We start from the raw sequence: 21,939 nt of genomic DNA, 5'->3' as shown, positions 1-21,939 counted from the left end.
TTCAGGGCAGAGCAAGGGAAGTACTGACATAGCTGTGAATAAAAACCCTGAGACTGCACTCTGCTGCAGGATGGTGAGACACGCGTTTCTGACTCCTCTGTGAGTACCCAGGATAAGAAGAGTTAATCCGCTGCATTTACGGAAAAGAGAATTTGCTACTTCCCCCACCCCTCACCACCCCAACAGCTGCAGAGTGTGCTCAGAGTTGGGCAGGAAAAAGGAATTATTGCTCAAATCCTCTGACCTAAGCCCTTTGCTGGGGAAAGTGGTGTCAGGTAGAGTTACAGGCACTTCCAGCTCAGCTATTTGGGATGTGCCTCTGGCTGACGGACACTTACCTGAGCTTTCACCTGGTTGTAACAGTCTGGGCAACGTGTGTGCTCACAATTGGGTCCCTCAAATCCTGGGCTACAAATGCAGCTCCCATCACTGCGACATGTTTGGGGCTCAGAACCTACTGAGTTGCAGTTGCAGGCTGCAGGGCAAAGCAAAGGGCAGGAGGGAGCAACAGGTCAGACAGATCCCAGGGCACAGGGAAGGCAAACACAACAGCCCTCTCAATTACATGTCTCTGTCCTAGCCAGGATCTTTCTTTCTTTCTGCCTCCTCTTAACTTCTCACCCTTTTCCTATGGCATGAAGAACTTGCCTTTGACCCATGCGCTGACCCACACACATCTGTCCACTTCCCATTCTGGATAGAATAAGCCCAGAAGGAAAATTCCACTCAAGCCTGCTGCTAGAGTCACTCTTGAGCTAAATGTCAATGCCCCCCAAATATCTAATTATATTTCACAGAAGTCTCAAAGGAAAGTAATAGGGTCACAGGACCTAGTGCTAGATACTAGTGACACTTCTGTCTCTAACTTAAGACATACTAGGGTACCTCCAGTATGCATCCATTGCCCTTCATAACCCCTGGGTGAAGGACAAGAAGAAATCAGAACTATTTGCAGCCCAGATTTAGTTTGGATATTAGGAAAACTTTTTTAAAGTGCCTGGGAGTGAATCACAGAGTCAGGTTACAGACTGGATAAACCCCTATTGGGTTGGCCTGGGGGATGAGCTGGGAGGACCAGATGACCTTGAGAGATCCTTTCCAACCCTTCATTTTTTTCATTCTGGTATTGTGTGAAGCCATTAGCCTGGCCATTGCCTTCCAGGTAGCTGAAACTCCTCCAGCAGTCTCAGTCTAACGTTTGCCCATTCACTCATAACATGTTAACCTGTAGCACTGCTGTGTGAGGGTAAATGTGCTTCATTCAGGAGGTGGCTGCTTCAGGGTGGCTGAAGCAGCTCTTGTAACAGAGGCAGTATGATGCTCTCTGGGCCCCTTGGACATGGCTGCGGAAGCCCATCCTCAGTGCTGGACTTGACAGTTCCTAACCTGTCCTTTTAACCCCCCCAGTAGAAAACACCTTCCAAACAGCCCTAGGAAATTAATGTTTGCATGCAAATCTACACTTTTCACTGGCTCCTGGGAGCCATTCATGGTGCTGAGTCACCACAAGTTTCTGGTCTTCCTGCAAAATTTTCAGCTCGAGGAAGGATGGAACCAGCATCACATGCAAACAGGCTCTAACACAGGTGTGTCCCCCTAGATTATGGTTGTACCTCGACACTTGTCTTCTGGGTTGGAGGCTAAGGGGTTCCCAAAGAACCCATCTTTGCAGCGATCACAGTGGAAGCCAGCTGTGTTGTAGAGGCACTTCAGGCATTCACCCGTTAGTCTGTTACAGTTCCCCACAGCATTGGGATCGATATTCCCGTTACACTGGCAGGGCTGGCAAGGCTTTACAGGGCCATTTCTACCCAAGGGGTCTCCAAAATAGCCATCTTCACAGAGTTCGCATGCAGAACCTGGGGAGGGAGAAATGGACACCACATGGTTACACCTCCACAAAAGGAACTTGCTCCTCTGCCATGCACAGAAAAGCCAGATTTACATTCTTGGAGCTTTGGGGGTAAACACTCTCAGAAAGTCCATCTCTTTCCATCCCAGATGAGGAGAGAGAAGGACTGTGACAGCCTCTTCTCAGGGAAAGGAAGAAATCTTGAGACAAAAGTATCAGATGCATCTTGAGAGAAAAAGCCCTTGTCTAGATCATGGGGCTGGGGTCCAGAAGAACTGGGCTGTAATCTCAGATCTGCTCCTGAGCTATTGAAAGATCTCAAGCAATTCACTTCACCTCTTTGTGCCACTGACCCCCCTTGCCCGTGGTCTGTTTTACCTATTTGGATTCCAAATTTTCCAGGGCAGGAACTCTCCCGTACTGCGCGGTTCTACAGCACCTTGCACAGCGAGACCCTGGTCTCAGTGCAGCTGTACCACAAATAGTAAATAGGTCAGGAAACCAGACTGGAAAGACAGAGGTGTATTGCAGCTATTGCACCCTACCTGTCCTGAACCTCATGGTCCTGTATTAGCCAGAGAGAAATCCTATTAATTCACAGCACACTGGAAGCACACGTGTGGAGGGTGGCAGACTCAATCTTCCCTCAGCACCTTCCCACCCATCCCCAGGGGAAGCACAACCCTGGCAACTGGCCCACAGCGAGGATGTTACCGGTGACTCCTGCAGGGCAGTTATGGCAGGTGACCTCCTTTGTGCCTGGCACCATCGAGCAGCTCTGTCCTTTGCTGCACGGGCACTGCTGGCAGCTGTGTGGATTTCGGGGATCTCTGTAGTAACCAAGCTGGCAGCTGGCACGGGGATCAGTGTATGCATCTCCTGAATGACATTCTCCTGGGAGACAGAGGAAAAGGTGTTGTGACTATGATGCTGATCTATCCTCAGTCACATGGCCCCTGTTGCTCTGGTGCTGGCCAGCACAGCCTGGTACTGCCACTATACTTGTGGGATGAGACTTAATAGACCTCTAACCTGAGACAAGGATCTCCTCACTCAGGACCATTTCCTACAGCCTGTACCCCCATGCTGCACTCCTCCTGGTGCCCATTGCCTGGCTGGGTGCTGCTCTGCTCCCCGCACCTCGCAGGAGTCTCCTGGTTGAAGCTGCTCGCCTGCAATGGCATGGCACAGCACAGCAGGAGCAGCTTCCAGAGGGCTGTTCCCGATTGTGGCTGCAGCCAGCTGGGTGCTGTGCTGTACCCTTCACCTCCAGCAACAGCAGCTCCTCCTCTTGCTGTACCACACCACTCTACTCCTGGCAGGCATGCTGGGCCCCAGCTTCAGCTCTTGGCCATCTTCCACTGGGAGCCAGCTAGAAGTTGAAGCCAAAGTCCCACATGCTAGGGCAGAAGCTGCCTGGCTGAAGCTGCTCACCCAGAGCAGTGCGGCAGGGCAAGATCAGGGGCAGGAGTCACTGCTGGAGGTGAGGGGCACAGAGCAGTATCCAGCTGCAGCTGTACCAGAAACAGCTTGCTGGAAGCTGTGTGTGCTGGCTGCGGCTAGGCTGTGGGCACTGGCAGGAACCCAGAGCAGACTGCCCCAGTGTGAGTGGTCAGGGCATGGCTCCATGTGGTGTGCCATGGGCCAGAAATGGCCCATGGGCCTTATTTTGCCCATCCCTGTGCAACTACTGCTGCAGCCACTATGGGTGACTATGGCAACCCTCATGGCTTTGGCTGGATCTGGCCCAGGGGCCCCAGATGAGTTTGGCATCCTTACTTTAGACTAATATCAAAATATGCATAAATGTTATTACATGTAAAAATGAATGCTTTACTGTGATGCTAAACATTTCACTCTCTCCAAACCTTGATACAAGCCTTCTCTTTGAAACTGACACATTTTTAATACATTCAAGGATGGTTTTTTTCTCCACATCCCCCCTCCTTTTTTTTTACAACAATCTCCAGTCTTGATTTATGGGACAGGTTTTACTACTGAAATTTCTAAGACCGAGCCTTTTTGGGAGGCTGAGCTAGATGAGTCCCTTCCAGCCCTACTGTTCTCCTATTCTCACTCAAACCACATAACTGTCATTACTTTGTAGCCCAATAGCATCCCCAGTTCTATCTACAGGGCATGACCATTATCCACCACCCCTCTGTAATGGGACATGGCGTCAGTTTTCCTTACCAGTGTCTGGGTCACAATTTAATGCTCCTTGACAGCTACATGGCACACATGCACTGAAAGGCCCAAGGCTGGGGGATTCCCTCTTGTATCGAGGAGCACATCTTTCACAGAACTGCCCTTGGTACCCAGTAGGACACTTGCATTGTTCTACCCAGGTCACTGGGGCTCCAGAAGTGGGCTGTGCTGACACCCAGGTCACGTTATCCATGTATCCCATGCCTGGTGGGAGAGAAGATACATTACAGGCAGCCAGCAGCTTTCACCCTAAACTCCTACACTCAGTTCTCTGGCAAAATGCAGCCTCACCTGCTCATACCTGTAACAAAGAGGAGGGGGGTGTCTTCTGTGCATACTGCACTTTTATCCAAAGAATAAGCAGGATGATGGTTAGAGCAAGGAACCAACCTGTTCCCAGTTCTGCCACTGACTCATTGTTGGCCCTAAGCAATCTCTTACCCCCACTATGCCTCAGAGTTTCCCCATTTCTAGGGCAGCCCATTTTACTTTCCACATTACAGGGTGGGGGCAACTTTCCACCTCATAGGGTGGAGCCCTCACCAGTTCTCCGAGATCAGGATTGCCATGCAGGTGCATCCCTCTAGATCCTCCCTCCCCACTCACCATATACTCCAAATGTGGCTCGGATCCGCAGTGCTGTCAGGTTCCCCAGGAGCCTGCGATACTCAAAGTAGCTTAGCTTGGGGCTCCATCTGCTGCTGGAGTGCTCGTCCAACCTGCCCATTAGATACGAAAAGGACAGAGAAGTTATGGATAACATGTAAAGGCCAGTCTTCCTGCCTCCTCCCTCCAAACTCATCTGAGTGCAAAGAACCTGGAAGCTGCAGAGTGATACAGGTAATACGGAAGCTAAACTAAGCTGCGAGTTGCCTCCCGTTTTACCTGAATGTATATGTCTTGCTGATGCCACAGGGCAGTAATTGTCCATGAGGCAACAGGGGGGCAGTGACTCTCAGGCCAGCTCCCTCCAGGACCACATCACGTGGAGAAGGATGATGTCCCCCTTGGTTCACACGGTAATCAAATGACAGGGTCTGGCCATAGCTCAGCTGCTGGTTTCCAAGAAATTTGGCTGCAGAGGAAAACAGGAGACCAGGAGGTCAGAGGGCTAAGCCTCTTCACTGTGAAGTCTTAAGCCCAGACTCAGGAATGTGCCAAGAGCAGGATGGAACAGGAATCCGTGCACTGGAAAGTCCCACTATTAGTCATGTCTCACCCTATCTGCCAGCATCCCCACCAGCCATCTTGGGAAATGAGTCTGGGTTATCCAGTGTTCTGACTCTCTGATGGCAAATTCCCTGGTCCAATCCGTCTCCTAGTGCTGAACCTTGCCCTGGGACCCAGTATAGAGCATTTCTAACCGTCTTGCATCTGGGAAGCACCTTTGTGAATCCACCAAAGAAGACTACTACTATCCAATCCCAGTGGTCTAGCTCCCATGGGCTAGAGATGGCTGCCATGACCTCACTTCACTTGCTTCATGCCAACCCTGACTGGCTCATACCATAATGCCATAGGGAGGCAGACATGCTGAGGGGTTAACACTTGTCCCAAAAAGCCAAATCTTCTCCTATGCAAATGGAAATACCCGATTCCCCTCAAAATCTGAACCCAGGCCCCAACCCATTCTGGACATGGCCATGTGTGAACATGTTGGCATGGAAGAGCAGGGACATGTGGTAATATCTGTGCTGCTTTGCAGAACTGTTTCCCTGTATGGTGCATCTTCTTGTAGTACGACCCTTCCCATTTCACAAGCTCACGCACCTGGTGCCAAAAAATAGATTGGTTCTGGCCGCTTTGCTGTGATAAACACATCCCGATGACGCGGAGACCACTGGAGCTCTACAGGGGACCCATCAATGTAGACTCCTCTCCAGCCCTCAGCATCTAGAACGGAAACAGAGGTAAGTTTCATCCAACCACTGGATCTAGGAAACAGCAGCTAAAGAAAGGCTGTAGGTAGGACTGTGTGGTCCTTGGGTTCACTTGGGTCATATATGATCAATCTCTCCTGCCTTATGGACTATTGTTCACCCCTCCCTGAACCCAGGCTGATGTCTTGACCAATGCACATACTTCCCTATGTTATAAACAGGCACCTGCCTTGATAACAGTGGCCAAGTGAGTTCTTTGTACTCTAGCAGTGCCTAATACCATAGGTGTCCAGACTGAGAGCAGAGGTCACCTAACAGAGAGCAGTATGGCGTTAGATGGACATAATGCTCTCAGACTTGTCTTCAGATGCTGCTCTGTTATGATCATCAAGCCAAAGGAGGATAAGGGCTCTTATGTGGGAACTGTTAACCAAAGCGTACTCTGATGAAATTAAAGACATCACTGAATTACAAGTTCTTCTGAACGATGTTCTCCTGATATTTGATCAATTCACAATCACTAAGCCTAATCCTCAAAGCAGAATTGTACCCTTGATTTCACCAGTTTATACCAACTGTGGATATGACCCACCGGTTTGTAACTACTAGCCCCTCCTCCCTTGCAGGCTCCACCGTCACTCAGTGACATGTGTGGCGGATGACAATGCCAACCTTTATTAGAAACCTGAATATTTCAATGTCTCAAGTACAAAGTGAAGTGTGCTTGAGTCAAAACTATGCATGCTAAAGAGGAGAAGTATGACAGCATGTTGAATTAAGAGCACCACACTGTTCCACAGGGACTGGGGTTAGAGGACTGTGAGGGGATCTTCTATGGGGGATGGTCTTCTACCTCTCCACCAACCCCCAGAACACCAGGTGAAAGGAGAATTTACAGTATGTATGCCAGAACCCCAAACTTTCCATAGGAAGTAAATTACAAAGCTCAGCAATACAAACACTGAAGGTGAGTTTTACCCTGCTGGAAGTTGGAGGTGATTTTGTGGACACTGTAATTTTCTGCGCTGCTACATGTGGCTGAATGCCCATAACAGAAGCACTGGGAACATCCCTCAGGGTTTCCTGCATCCAGGTTATAGTAGCCCGGCTTGCACCTGTGTACGAGATGGCATCAACCTGAATTTTACTGCATATCATCACAGCACATCTGACATCACATTCTGGATGGGTAAGTCTGCACACAGCCACAAAAGGCAAACAGCACAAAGCACACACTGGCCATTTAAAGACCAAAAGCTCTTAATACCACGTGGCATTGTATGAAAAAAATCATTACCACCAGCTAAATCAAGGATTTCTAAAGAGATAACTGGGTGCTGAGCTCCTTGGCTCCAACTTCAAACACTTGGCTCCTATATACACTCGCAAACAAGTGCAAGCTTTCATCCCTGGGCCGAATGGGCAACTCCCTGCCTGCCCTCTGCCCTTATCTGTCTTACAGAAGGGAGCAGCTTCTGACAAAGCACAGCCCCTACCTGAGGAATGCACTGCAGCAGGTCTGGGGAGGATCCTGCCTTGCAACTCCACCTGCCTCAACACAGCTCTATCTCCAGAGATTGGCAATTAGCCATGTCTTTCTCCTGGGTGAGGGTGGTGCTGGGACTGGCTTTGGAAGCTCACCCTTGGGGCACTTTATTTTCTTTTACACAAATATGAGGTGGAGGGGAAATGGGACTTTGCTTCTGCAGCACAGCTGATTCCTAGCTAGTGTGTACATCACATGAGACATTTGTCACACACTACAATTATCCTCTATAATCAGGCCCCCGGAACAGACCCAGGGGACATTCTTGCAGAAGGAAGTGACAAGTGCTGAAGGCTTCAGGCCCAGTGATGTTCCCTGGAAAGCAAAGGTCAGGCACTACCCCTCAGGCCTACGCGGCAAAAGTTTTGGGACTCCAAGGAGCAGGCAGAAAGGGAAGCAAGGGAAGGTGGCTTTGGGACCGACTAGAAATTATTTCCTGTGGAGCCAGGTAACAGTCCTCCTCACTGATCTGCACAAAACTGAGAACAGGCCCCTGGGTCTGCAGTGCTTGTTCAAGAGTGAGCCTTTACCAACCACACAGTGGAAGCACTGAGCAAGTGCACTCACCTGTCACATTGCTCGCCTGTGGTGCCTGTCTTGCAGAAGCAGCGTCCCGAAATGCAATGCCCTGTGCTGCCAGCTGGGTCACAGACACACTGAGAACTCCTAAGAAAGAAACAAGAGTCTCCGATTGATTTGTACCTCAGTTTAACAAATTGCTTATGCATGGTTAATACGCACAGCAAATACACAATGAAGTCTCCCCAGCCTACCAGTAGAGCAGCCATTCTGGTCAATGCATGGGATTTACCACACTGCAGTGATTCTCAGCCCTTATCTACTGCCTAGACTGACTGCCTCCCTATTCACTAACAAACACAACAGGATGGTCCCTATTCCCACCACTTGTACACAGAACCCAGGCTGAGATCTTAGTGGACACTGGACCAGGCCTGTGGTCCACCTAGGCCAGCACTGTCTCCAGCACCAGATAATTCAGAGGGAGGTGCAAGAAAAAAGCCCCATAAGGGCAATTCTGGGACAACCTGCCCAAGCAAACGGTTTTGCTCCTAACCCCTGGCTCTATCTTGAGTAATATATGGGAGCCTGACCATTCATAGCCCTACTTTATGTGCATCATGATAATGCCTTGAGTCTCCAGTTAGACTGGCGTGTTCTAGTGCCAGGTGCTGTTCAGACATCAAGACAGAGTTTGTTTTATTTATTGCATCTTGTCAAGCTGTTAGCCTCAATGAGGTCATGTAGCTGTGAGTTCCACAGGTTAATTGTGTGCTATGCCTGGAAAGGTTTCCCTTCCACCTGCTTTGAATATGTTGCCTTTACGCTTGAGTTAGGCAAACAGAACTGGACTAGAACAGAGAAACCAGTATAAAATGAGTGTTTCCAGGATCTGTGGAGGTCAGAGGCACTTCACCTGTGGAAAAGGACATCATTGCTGCTTGAGCTGACTGGAGACCTATGGTAATGTCTACTCCCCCCCTCCATCCTTACAGCCAGCATGTGATTGCTTCTAGAATAACAGCGGCAGTAATTTTAAGGATTAGGGTCATGGATACAGGCCTCTCCCCATGGTCTCATAACTAGAGAAGGAGAGAGATGCTGTGACAACATAAATTGTCCATACTGACCAAGAATAAAGCTCTCCAGCCCTCATATGCTACCTGTAAATACTCAGATAGCACTGGAAATTTGCTGCAGAAAAGGAAACTCTGAAAGGACAGTCCTGCCAGCACAGTTTGTATGTGGTACTTACGGCAGCTGTCTGTCTCCCCTCCTTCCAGCCCCTGAGAGAGGGGTGAATTCTAGCTCACATCGGTCACATTTTTCTCCTGCCATGCCTGGTTTGCAGCTGCATTGGCCGTGGTTATCACACTGTGGGCTGAGGGAGCCTGGATGAACAGAGAATGAAATAGTGCTTACCATCATAGAGTTATCATTAGTTACCACCTCACCAAGAGCATCCCCCGGGGACATAAGGGGAAATTAACAATGCTTGCTGGAACCTTTCAGGGAATGAAAATGGAAAACTTTCCTAGTCTAAGGCAAATTTCACCATTAATTATGTATTGGTCTATAACCAATTCCCTCATTTTTGCAGGACAGGTATCAGCTATCTGACTGCCGGCAGTCTTTCATTTTAATATCTCCCCTGCCCTTGCTTCCAGTTCCCCACATGAAATGGACTCACAATATCAGTTTTTGCTGTGGAAATTGTTATGATATCCCCCATGCAAGTTGTAGACTTGACTCAAGGGACTTCAAGTTCCTGCAGCTTGGGACTTCCAGCTGTGGGAACTGAGGGAATCTTAAGGGATCTTCTGTGCAACAGTAATGGTACATAGGACATGACAGGCCCAAGGAAACACCAGATAACCAGAAATTTGCTTCCTTTGTGGTAGATCCTATGCTTGTATAAACTGGTGCAACTCCAACTTCAGTGCAACTACATTCATTCAAATCATCTGAGGATTTGGGCCAGGACATTTATTAAGTTTTTTTCACAGGACATCAGACTAGTACCATCCTTCTGAACTGGTGATCACTGTCCACCCTGGCTGGGCGACAGGGAAACAGAACAGAAGTTAACATTCCCACCACTATACATTCACAACATATTCTGTATGCTTTTCTATTATAGTACTTGGGAGACATTCTGTCCTAGATTTTTAGTCAACCAGCAATTAAAAGATTAACTCACAACTTTGCTGGTCAGGCACTTTTCAGGTTTAATGAGCGGTTGTAATGATTTGATTTCTGTGCACACAGACAAACAACATGTTCAGAATTTCCATAGGATTCTCAACCCAATATTTATGAAACACCAGTTTTCAGGAGATACAGAAATCTGATCACAACCACCAAGACTGGCTCTACAGTAGATATGCAGGCCACGTCATCACTGAAATACAGTGGAAAACATTGAGAAGCCAGGAAGGCCCATCTCTTGTCACAGCATGAGTTCTCATCTGTTTCATAAGTAGTAGAAAAGACATTCATGTCATGTGCACTTTATCTATTATCCCCTCCTAGAGTAGCAGTGCAGGTGGAAGGCAGGAGAGTATGGTTTTACACACCAAAGTCTTCTCTTAATCCACAAAATTGTACATCATTTTTATATACCTCCCACCCCCAAACACCATGCTTCACTTGGGAGTGATCCTTTCCCTCCCATGATCCAGTCACAGTCACTCATTTCTAGCAAAATTGCCAATGACTGCAAAATGTGATAGGACATTAGACGCGACTCCATCACTCGGTGGAAGCCTTTTAAATCCTTCTAGCAGGCTTTGGTTCAGATCCTTTCTGATGTGAATGCCTTTACCCATGGCATCTGGTCTGAGACTAAAAAAATACATTGCATGAGAATCTCTGAACAGCCATCAAACATTATCAACTTTGGGTCACCCCCAGCTTGTGCTTGCTGACAGCTTGTTGCAGACGGCTGATGTTAGAGCACACCACTCATTAAAAGTGACATGGTGACCTTCTGATATGCTGCAGAGGGGGAAGGTAAGAGGGAATGGTAAAACCTGCACTCTGGCCTCACTCCCTTAGGTAGCCTGTTGCCTTGTGTGTCCCTGCAATGCCAAGCCCCATACCCTCCCCATCTAACCTATGCTCTGAAGAACTTGCATGATTTGCTGTGAGGCACTTAACTGGGTTATGCTTCTTCCATAGAAGTGAAAGGACTGTGGAAGTTGAGCTGCTCTTTTTCAATTCCCATCTTCACTTGCACTGCCTTAATCCACAGGTGGCAGAAGTGGGGAATGATTACAATTCTGAATTTAGGAATTATTTTCAGTAAACCTAGTCCTGAGTGAACACTAGCTTTGATTCCATCTATGTCAGTACACTCCTCTGGTGGCAGCCTTTCTAGCCAACATGTGAAGCAGGACAGTTGCCAGAAGCTCTTCTGGGCTGATCTTACACCCTTCACCACCATCTGCTCTAGGTCTGCTGGACTTGCAAGAGTCCTAGCTCATTCAGCAGATTTAAAATGGGCCTGGTTGGGAGATGCTCAGGCCTTGTTTGCACTCATCTGCCTCTGCCACCTGGAACTCTCATGGCAGGCAGCAGCCACCACCACCAAGATGCCAAAGCGAGTGCACACCCATGCATCTGTTGGCCCCGCATGACTCCACCACAGCTGCTCATGCTGTGAAAATCCTTTCACAATATCACACTGATAGTGACAAATGGGACCATGCAGCGTGACCATCACAGTGGCAGCTGGTCAGCACCAGCCACCATGGGCAGAGCTTGAGGAGGGATATAGCTTGGGATCCATTTGGTTTAATCCACCAGAATTAGGCCAAATTGTAATTGCCAAAATGCAGCAGCACCATGACAGCTGTTGGGTTTGGGCACTTCTGGACCAGCTCGTTTCCCTTCATTCACTCTCCTCCTCCTCTTTCCTAGGCTTCTCACATATCTCATACCTCTCGGGTTGCAGTTGCATGGCAGGCAACGTACTCCATTTTGCTGATGGTAGAACCCCTCCTTGCACCCTTCACAGCGCACCCCATCAGTATTGTCCATGCAGTTGAGGCACCGGAAGCCATTTCCTGTTTCTCTGAGCAGGTCCTGGTCAAAGATGCATTGCCTGGACTTTCCATTGCAGTCACAGACTGAAAAAGCAAAGAAAATGAACATGGTTCAATAAAGGGATCCCAATAGCACCTACCAAGAAGAGAAGGGATCAGGTTTGCACTTTAAAGTTTGCATGTGTGAGCTTAGTGAAGGGCACCAGTCAAAGTGCCCTGGAAATCAAAGCTACCTACTTGTTCTATGAGACAGCACAAACATTCAGTTTGTTTTCCCACTAATACGACCCACCCAACATCCAAATGAACCACTTCACCATCCCTTCAGGTCTCTAGTCTCTCCGCCTGCTGACAAGAGTGCCAACAAGACTCAGTTGCCCTGGGTTCTTCTGTGATATGGGCTACTGGGAACTGAAGTAGATCACCATAAGGAGATTTTTCTTAATAAAAACAAAATCCTGAAGCTGGATTCATAAGAAACAAAAATAACCCATTAATAGAATCCAAGCAGTACAATGCCACAAGGGTGCTCATAATACAGAGTAATGGTGACTTGGGATGGCAATGCACTTGAACTACCCCCTGCCACCTTCATTTCTTGTAGTTGCATTGGCACCCTGTTCATCAGGAGCACTGAGTCAGAGCCTGCATTGGTATAAAAGCCACCTCACTATGCAAAAAGAGCTTGACCCCCAGCTAAGGATCCAGCCAATTGTTGAAACCTTCTGAAGCTATTGCAGAGAAAACCAAAGGAAGATGGTAATATTCAAGAAACTAAAGGTACCATTTCCATGGTAAGAAGGGGAAAATATCAATGTTTACTATAAAATAAAAGAGGCAAATTTCAGTTCAGCATAGAGCTGTCTCTAGCATAAGGACAGTTATACATATTCAGCGTTTTTTGTTGTAAGCAAAAGCAGAAGTAAGAAACCAGAGGAACAAGAAACAAGGCAGTGAGGGAAAGAGGTCACATAGAGCATAGTGTGCTGGTCAGATAAACCTGCATCCAGAACTGGGACACTGTCACTAGTCAGCAGTAACACATATCTGTAACAAAGACATCAGTTCATGTGTTTCTTAAAAGGGAACCTCAGAGCTTGTAGAGAACCAAGGACAGCCGCTACTGGCAATAAGCCTGTTGTATTACCAACTCCGGTGCCCAGGTGGGGTAGGAAGGATGCCCATAGCTTGAGTGCCTCACAGAGCTGCCCAGCAGTAGGTAGATGGTCCCTATCCCAAGCTGAGGATGGGGCACACACACAGTGAATTGGTCCCTAGGAGGTACAGGGGTAGAAGTCACATGTTTCCCTGACAATGAAAGCTATGAATGATGCATTCAGAGCTCACTCTTTCATTACAAGGGAAATTGACCTCATTATCAAAATACCTCAGCAATCAAATATTAGCTTTAGAAGCGCTAGGAGACCTTGGCAGCTACAGCAGCTCTAAGCAGAGCCAGGCAGGCTGCCAGCACATACCGTCAGGTTCAGACATGACCCTTGCATTCCTGGCACCTGAGGCATTCCCACCAGAGGGACAAATATCAGGTCTACGTGTGGCATATGCCCCAGGGGCAGGTAATAAAACAACATGCATTTCTGAAAAAGTATCAGCTGTTACACAAAGGTGTGCCCATACCCTCATTCAGGTGCACAGTCATTCACTACTACAGTCACACCCTCAGCCTCATACCCGTGTGCCCGCTAACCCCAAGCACCCCCCCACTGTCACTCGTACCACCTACATTCCCAAATGCATGCACCTGCCCATAAACAGCCATTCACCCACCCAGAGCTCTGTATTCTCTTTCCCACATATGCCTCAGCAGGATTTCTCTATTAGTTTTTTCATGAGATTCAGGAAAACAAATGGCCCTTGTCATCAGGCACAGAATAGTCATTTTCAGGAGACCATTTCCTTTGCATTTGATTAAAGAAGTCTCTGAGCACTATGAGGTCTTTGGGTGTGCACAGAGGAAAAAATCCTGCCTATGTGAACTAAAAAGCCAATGGGAATTTTAGTTCTGATCTCAGGAGAGCTGCGATTTAAGTTGCACCTTCTGTTAACAGTGACTGTCATTTACAAGTCCACATTCACCACATCTGATCATCTAAGACAGCACAGGTATCAAGTGAAATCATCAAATGCATTTACTTTATGCCATTAATGCTATACTACAATTGGTTCTCCAGCTTTCTCTCTCTCTCCATGCTGCTCTTGCTTGTCTAGTTTCTTCTTAATGAGATTCCAGATCTGCGCGCACACACATACACCCCCCCACTTACTCTTTCTGTACCTTGTTCTGACAGTGTTGGAGTGGAGAGTAAGGATTTTGGAATGAGTACCAGCAGTACAGGCTCAGTCAGGCTGTACAACTTGGCTAACAACATTTGAGCAAGGCACCCTGGGCAGGAGATAGAAGTGCCTGTTGCTACCACTCCCTTATTTGCAAACTTTAATACACTTTTACTGTTGGCTACAACTAGCTTTCAAGTCCAAGCTACTGCAGAACTGAATAAATTGCTGAAGTCACATGAAAATTCAGCCAGACTCAGGGGTATCTTAGATCAGGTGTATGCTACAAACTTCAGAAGCCACACATAGGTCAGTGCTGCAATCCTGGACAATGTAGCAACGCTGGCACATGCCAGCAAAACTGTACTTTTACCCATATGGCCCCTCTGTGCAAAATAAGCCAGGCCAATAAAAAAATCACAGCTTTGCCAGTATCAGCACTTTGTCAGCATAGTAAATGGGCACAGACCTGGTCTTCCTTGAAGGGAGAAATCTTTAGAGAACGGATTCTTGCAGTACTTCACCGGGCATGCTGCTACATAGTTCTTCTCCTCCTGAACTGAATGACCTCATTCTTTTTTAAAAGGCACTAGCATTGGTTGGATGCATGTGCCAGAGCCATGCAAGTGGAGACACAAATCACATCTGCAACACCAGAAGAAACTCATGCCAAGAGCAAAATTCTTTTTTAGGAAGTGGTTGAAAGGCTGAGATGGCAGCCTCCCTGGCATTTGGGTAGTGAGAAGAGTGAAAAGTGGTCAAGAGAAAGAGTGAATGAGAAAGGGAGAGTGGAGCAAATTTAGAAAGAATCTAAGAATGGGGAGAGGTGAGGAATGGGGAGGATGGAGACTGCTCTGCTTATTGGTGGAAATCAGCAGTGACAGATAACATCACCTTTCCAACACAGTTTAGCAATGGTTGCATCTCCAATCAACTTCTAGCACATGCACAAAAGTCTACATCAGAAAACCCCTACTCTGGCTGCCTTCTCAACACCAAAATGCTCAAGGACTGACTTAGTCATGGCACTGAACTACCCTGCCAGAGATTGTCCCTTTAGGACACGATTGAAGCCATTTGTCACAGCAGCATAGAAGAGACTTGGCCTGCTGAACCTGAATGTGGACAGAGCTGCTGTCTTTCCTAGGCAGTTAATCTATCATCATGAATCTCCCTTTAAAACTGGAGGGGATGGAAAGATGTGGAAGAAAAATGAAAAGGGACGCAGAAAGGGAAGCCAGGGACAGTCTCATAAGAAAAATTACAGAAAGAGAGTTTGAAAACACTGCAGTTTCTCACAGAAGAGAGGCTGATGGGGGCTGGGAGCGAGCAGAAATCTGGAGAAGGGCAGGAACACAGTGAGTAACGCATTGTAGCACTTTGCCACCGCACTGCAGAGCTAACATGGGCCCTGACACACAAGGGCACACACTGCAGCGGGGCAGGAGAAGTCTACCCCTCTCCCTCAGGGCTGCTAAGGGCTGAAGCATCCTTCCCCCCAACCTTGTGCATCACAATAGCAGTTATGTACATGGGCAAACAGCATGCAAACAGAACAGCTCCCAAGCACCTTCCTCCCCCTGCAGCATCCCAGCAGCATGCAGACCTAACTGCCCAGAGCATTTTAGTACTGGGATTTTTAACTAGGAAGCTGAACCAATGTTCCCTTCCATCTGTGATCAGATTTCAGGCTAGCATTACTCACATCTGACGGCCTTGTGTGTACCTCATGCCTCCCACCTGACGTGCGGACAGACACCCTCACCCAGTCACCAGGAACACGCATACCAGACAAACACATTCATATGCAACAAGCCAGGGCTGCCTATGAGATGGGGATGATGTCAGATGCTAATAAAGTAGCAACAGAAATATTTTCACTTTGCCACTGAAACACTTCAGGCACTGATTAATTCCAGGGCTACAACAGCTGTCCCGTTACCCTGGGCTGCGAGATGGGATGACAGTGGAGACCAGAGTGACCTGCCTCTGGTGCCTAAAGTGGCTAAGTTGGAGGACAGCAAGAGAGACAGAAAAAATACAGATTGTGCTCAAAATGCTTCAGTTCTCCATGGAAGTCTGACCTCTCCCGGTGCTCCCAGCACTGTCCTTCTCTCCCTTTCTCCTTTCAGCCCCTCCCTCTGCTTTTCTATTAAAACTGCTCTCTTTCTTATCCACAGCTTTGCATGCATCCTGTTCACAGCATCTGATGAAGTGAGCACGGACCCATAAAGGTTTGTGTGTTACAGAGGCGCACAATTTGGTTGGTCTATTAGGTGCAAATGGACCCTGCCTTCTACTTGACTTCAGACTAACTACAGTCTCTCTCCTTCACTACATCCAGGATAAAGCCAGGTTAAAAGTTATCAGCTCTCACAGACACAGAAGGTGTGTTTTTGCACCCTGTTGGGTTTTTTGTTCAGCTGCTAATTTGCAGGCATCAGTACATGTATAAGGATAAGGCAAGGCTTCTTTTCAGGTTTTGCCATTCTGTGGAGCATGCAGGGGACTACGCCTCTAGCCCTCTCCCAGGGGAACAGACCAAGTTAATATATTACTAACATGAAGTACTGTAGTTTCAAATGGTTCCTTGGGTTAGCACCATAGATTGGCCCCTGCGTTTGTTTATACTGCTAGCTCTCCCCAGTGAACTCTAGCACAGATGAAAGTTTTAAAAAGAACTTGCCACTTGAGCCAATTAATGAGAGGGTGTTTATGAATCGGGGAGGAAGAAAATTTAAAGCAGAAAGGCTATTCTTTCTGGTGCTGCGAAGCACCACAGCTTGGGATAAAGGGCTTCTCCAGCTGTGTGGACAGCAGGGTCTGCAAGCGGGAACACCCAGAATTCCCTAAATACAATGCCAGAATGGAGAAGCTCCAGAGCACATCCTGCAGCAAAATGTCATGCTCCAGACATCTGCCAATATGACAAATTGCGAGAAACGATTGCTTACTGATCCGACACAGGTCCCAGCACCTGGAGGGCAAGAGGGCAGCAAACAGGCATGCCAGGCTCCCTGCTGGCATTGCTCTGTTCTTAAACAGTTGCATACATACAAGACAAATAGAGCTGGTTCTGAATCAAGGAACTTGCATGTCAGTGCTAGTGAGTAATGTGTCAAGTAACCTTAGAGACACTACCAGCATGAAAGGGCCCTTTTACCCTCCAGAGGACATCCAAATGCAATAAAGCTCCCATAGCGACCGTAACCACTCTCCATTCCACAAAAGGTCCCTCGGAGACGACTCGATCCAGAGTAACCTCCTCCCCTGTCTGCTTTGCATCTACCAGGGAATGAACCAGCCAGCACTTGGGCAGTCCAACACAGCTGGAATTCATCACTGGGCTGCCACTTCCAGAACAGATTCTTCCCTGGATTGTGCCTATTCCAAGGCAATGGAACTGCCATCAAAAGGCTGGGGGGCTCTTAACACAAGCACATATCACTGAAATGCTGTCAAATCCTGGGATGCTGAATTTCCATGGAGTTTAGGGGTTCCTTGCTCTAGAAAGTCCAGGTTGGGGCCAGAATTGTGAAACCACCTCACTCCCCACCCCCCCAGGTCTCGTCATTATTGTTCCCTCGTTGATTAGGCAGGCAGGAACAGAATGCTTGACATCCAAAACCTTGCAAAAGAAGTTTTCTAAGTATTTTAGTTGGTTTCATAAAAAGGTATTGAATTTACCCAAAAGACCTTGTCCGAACTGTTCCTGTGCACAAAGCACACCTCATTCCCAGTTTCACAAATCTGTCTCTGTCCACGGAATCCGGTTAAGCATTTCTTCCAGGCTTCACCTGCAACTCCCCTGGGCTCGGAACAGTATGTTTGAAATATCTGTACTCTGAATCATCATGGAAGGCATTTAACTTCAGAGATTCACAGAAAGAGCAGAGGAGCGGAATTTGTTGCTGCTATTGACCTGACTCTGCTTCTCCTATGCATGTTATTCTGGTGGAGTTGGACAACTATAGAAAAGTAGATCTAGGAAAACATGGCAGGTGTTTCTGTGGGGGACCCTGCTTATGTCAGACAACGAGGCAGCTGTGACCTCCACCCATTTCAACACAGAAGCTCAGAGGCTCACAGCTCAGCTGCAGCTGCCTGATATAACCCATTCCCCAAGCCACAGACACTCTCCCTTGGAACCACGCACATGCACCTGTAAAAAGCACTCCAACTCCCTTCTCTGCGCCAACCCTTCCCCTCAGCCTCCTGATGATGAATCTCTCTAGTCACTTATCCATTCACTTTCCCATCTGAAGGGGTCCGTATGTCAGCTTTCAACTTCAGAGGCTCACAAAATCCAAGGATGACTGCCACAGTTAGAAACATCCAAGAGAACCAACATAGCCTGAACCTCCCACTCTGACACCAACTCCTTTCAAGGGTCCCTGCAAACAACACTGCCTAGAAACTGAGTCACATGCAAGACAGTCATGCATATCACAGCTGGCTTGCCTGATAACATCCTATGTAACAGCACACAGAAAAATGTCTACCATGTGAGGGCATAACCTTACATGCCAGCACAAAGAGTGCTGGCTGACAACAGTACACGTAATTCTTGGATGATATCCTGAAACACTAGGATAGATCTAAAGTTGCACACTAAGGCAGCAATATGCACATTTAATTGAATAGGGTTTGCTGAATAGTTTGTAATTTAAGCATCGGAATTTCTGTTACTAAATAAGATTTATCTAATATAATTTAAATAGTTCAAGTGTAAATAAAGAAGGTTAGATGCATTAAGGACATAATTGGTTTTTTTAGAGTGCTAGAACAGGCACAAAATAATAATGTTGTGCTAGCTCCAACTAACACATTCAGAAAGTTTACTGTAATTAAATTGTGTGCAATTAAATATAATTTGCTAGTGACTACTGCTTTATGCTGAGCTCAGTTATAGGTTCCAGGGTTGGTGAGCAACCCTCTAAACACCATTATCTTCTGCCAGGAAGGGGGATAGGAACTATGCTGGTTAAGATACTTAATTACATAGAGTTACATTTGCTGTAATTCTGATTTATGCTGCATCTTACTCTGATCTGTTTTCAAAACCAGCTTATTTGTTTTCAATATTTCTTATTTTATCCTATTTAAGTGATAAAACGTTAAAACACAATTTAAAATACAGCTCCAAGCTATAAATTAAAGAACAACCTCAAGTCAACACATCTCCCTCAACAATATATACATAATATTGAGCTCCAACACACTTGGGCAAATATGAACTATACTGAGCATCATATCAGGGTAATCAAATTGACAGCATTAAGCAAATATTTATGAATAAATATGGTAGCATGACATCATCTAGAGCAGTGGTTCTCAGCCTTTTTCGTACCAGGACTCATTTGCAAGGATTGGTGGCTTATCCCAACCTGCACACCCCTGGCCCTGCCCTGTTGCAGCCTCAACACCTGGCCATCTTCCCCCAGTGGCAGCAGACACCTGCCCTCCTCAACTCCCCAAGCCGGGGCCCTCCAATCTCTGCTCCTCATACACTTACCTTCATCTGGCTACTCCTATGACCCTAACTGGCTGCATGCTGGCCGTGGCCCAAGCAGCCCCTTGCAGGCTGGAACACTGCCAGCCTGTAAGAAGAAACCTTCCATGCATTTTTCTGGCACTTGTTCACAACCCTTTGAAATATTCTTGCAAACCATTTTTGGGTAGCAACCCACAGGTTAAGAAACACTGATCTGAGTAACGCATGACACAAATACAGCCAGTGACAAAATGTCATATCATTGCATATAACATATGGTAAAATCATAGAAAATTAGAGGTCAACTAGTCCAACACCCTGCTCAAAGCAGGACCATCCCCAACTAGATCATCCCAGCCAAGGCTTTGCCTAGCCAGGTATTAAAAACCATTAAGGCTGGAGATTCCATAACCTCTCTGGGTATCTTATTCCAGTACTTTGCTACCCTCCTCCTGAGAAAGGTTTTCCTAATATCTAACCTAAACTTCTCTTGCTGCAACTTGAGACCATTTCTCCTTGTTTCATCATCTGCCATCACTGAGGACAGTCTTTATAGCCTAAAGTCATAGCAGCTTATGCAGTCTATATGAAGAACATGTTTGCATCAAATACACATTCGTGTTTGTATGTATGATTCTTATATAGCAAGGAGATACCATACATGCAAAGGCCACACCACTGCAAAGCCGCACATACAAGCAGTTGCACAGTTACAGTAGCAGTCAGCTTCCACATTCAAACACATATATAGCATCTCACTAGCATATAAAAATACTATTGTGCAGTTTCACAAAAGAGAATTGGACCCCCCCCCCCACAGTGCTACAGGGGGCCCCACAAAAACTTATTTGAAAGGGTTTTGCAAAGACCACAAAGTGTGAGCAGGCAGGATCTGAGGCAAAACACCTCAGAAGGCAAACTTCTCAAAAGATCTGAATTCCACGCGTGTCAGGGCAATAATAGATGCTGTCCCAATTCTTGCACTAGTTTTGCTACCGCTTGGATTAGTTGTACTATATAAATAAGCACAATATCATATAATGCAATTACCATGCTCCCACCCAAATCCCACCCACATAGTGAGACTTTAAAGAAAGCAATCAAGCCGCGACACAGCAGCATGTTATTATTTAAAGGGGAATCCCAAAAAAATCTGAGTTACAAAAGGTGCTGAAGACCCAAAGCAGCACTAGCAAAGTGATTAGTCCAAAGACATCCAGAGAATAGCATTTAATGTTCACTCCCAATCTGAAACACAGGAGAAAGGGAGCCAGAGTTAGAGGTTTAGAGAGGTTTGACCCAAAGGGCTCCGTAGTGGTGAGGATCTTTTGGAGTCTCTTGTAACAGTGCACAGCTGAAAGGAAAGTTGTGAGAGGAATCAGTTTCTAAAAGAGCAGGAAGGTTTACAGTCTTCTAAGCCTCACCTCCTCTTTCCCTGGTACCAGTGGCTGCAGGCAGGAACAGACATACACTGAAGCAGCTCAGAGTTAGCAGCCTGCACAAAGTCATTTCTGGGGATCCAGGATACGTCCTTACAGAAAGAAAGGCTCAGAAGACCTGCAGGGGGCTTAAACCTGCTTTCCGCTGTGCGTTGCTTTCTCTTCTCAGGTGGTTTTATCAGCTCCTGTACCTGAGTCACTCCCGACAGGAAGAAAGCGTGTGCCTCAGTCTGACTCACCTTCTGAATAAGGAGAGCCCAGCCCATATGAAGCAGACACACATGCACACACACCCAACACTGCCTCCGTAACAGCTCCTGCGGCTGTCCTCCACCAGCCAAAACAGCCACACGCACCGACAGCAGAGAGTGTGTGTAGAAGGATTGAAGAAGACACTGCATAAATCATAGAATCGTAGAAGTTAAGGGCTGGAAAGGACCTCGAAAGATCAAATGATCCCAGCCAGGTGCTTGTCCAGTCTTCTCCTGAACACCTCCAAGGTTGGGGACTGCACCACCTCCTTGAGAAGTCTATTCCAGATTTTGGTCATCCTTAACATAAATTAGTTCTTCCTTACATCCAACATGAAACCATCCTCTAACAGTTTATGGCCATTGCTCCTTGTCCACCCCTGGGGTGCCCTAGTGAATAGTTTTTCTC

General features: G+C 47.1%; 1 protein-coding gene across 1 annotated transcript in view; it reads right to left on the bottom strand.

Moving 5' to 3' along the window:
* Positions 1 to 21,556, bottom strand: part of LAMC2 (laminin subunit gamma 2) — a 31,117-nt gene extending 9,561 nt beyond the window's left edge. Inside the window, exons 1-12 of the mRNA XM_019530967.1 lie at positions 21,265 to 21,556; positions 11,947 to 12,135; positions 9,261 to 9,396; positions 8,054 to 8,152; positions 6,919 to 7,055; positions 5,831 to 5,953; positions 4,946 to 5,135; positions 4,667 to 4,779; positions 4,046 to 4,264; positions 2,567 to 2,746; positions 1,614 to 1,859; positions 339 to 475 (exon numbers count right to left, since the gene is read on the bottom strand). Of these exons, the coding sequence (XP_019386512.1) occupies positions 339 to 475; positions 1,614 to 1,859; positions 2,567 to 2,746; positions 4,046 to 4,264; positions 4,667 to 4,779; positions 4,946 to 5,135; positions 5,831 to 5,953; positions 6,919 to 7,055; positions 8,054 to 8,152; positions 9,261 to 9,396; positions 11,947 to 12,135; positions 21,265 to 21,349 (1,854 nt within the window). The 5' untranslated portion in view covers positions 21,350 to 21,556. The remainder of the gene's footprint in view (positions 1 to 338; positions 476 to 1,613; positions 1,860 to 2,566; positions 2,747 to 4,045; positions 4,265 to 4,666; positions 4,780 to 4,945; positions 5,136 to 5,830; positions 5,954 to 6,918; positions 7,056 to 8,053; positions 8,153 to 9,260; positions 9,397 to 11,946; positions 12,136 to 21,264) is intronic.
* Positions 21,557 to 21,939: the final 383 nt, after the last annotated feature.

This window comes from Crocodylus porosus, unplaced genomic scaffold, assembly GCF_001723895.1.
Source record: "Crocodylus porosus isolate Cpor-Errol unplaced genomic scaffold, CroPor_comp1, whole genome shotgun sequence".
Classification (NCBI taxonomy): domain Eukaryota; kingdom Metazoa; phylum Chordata; order Crocodylia; family Crocodylidae; genus Crocodylus; species Crocodylus porosus.
This window is presented reverse-complemented; position numbering and strand designations above follow the sequence as displayed.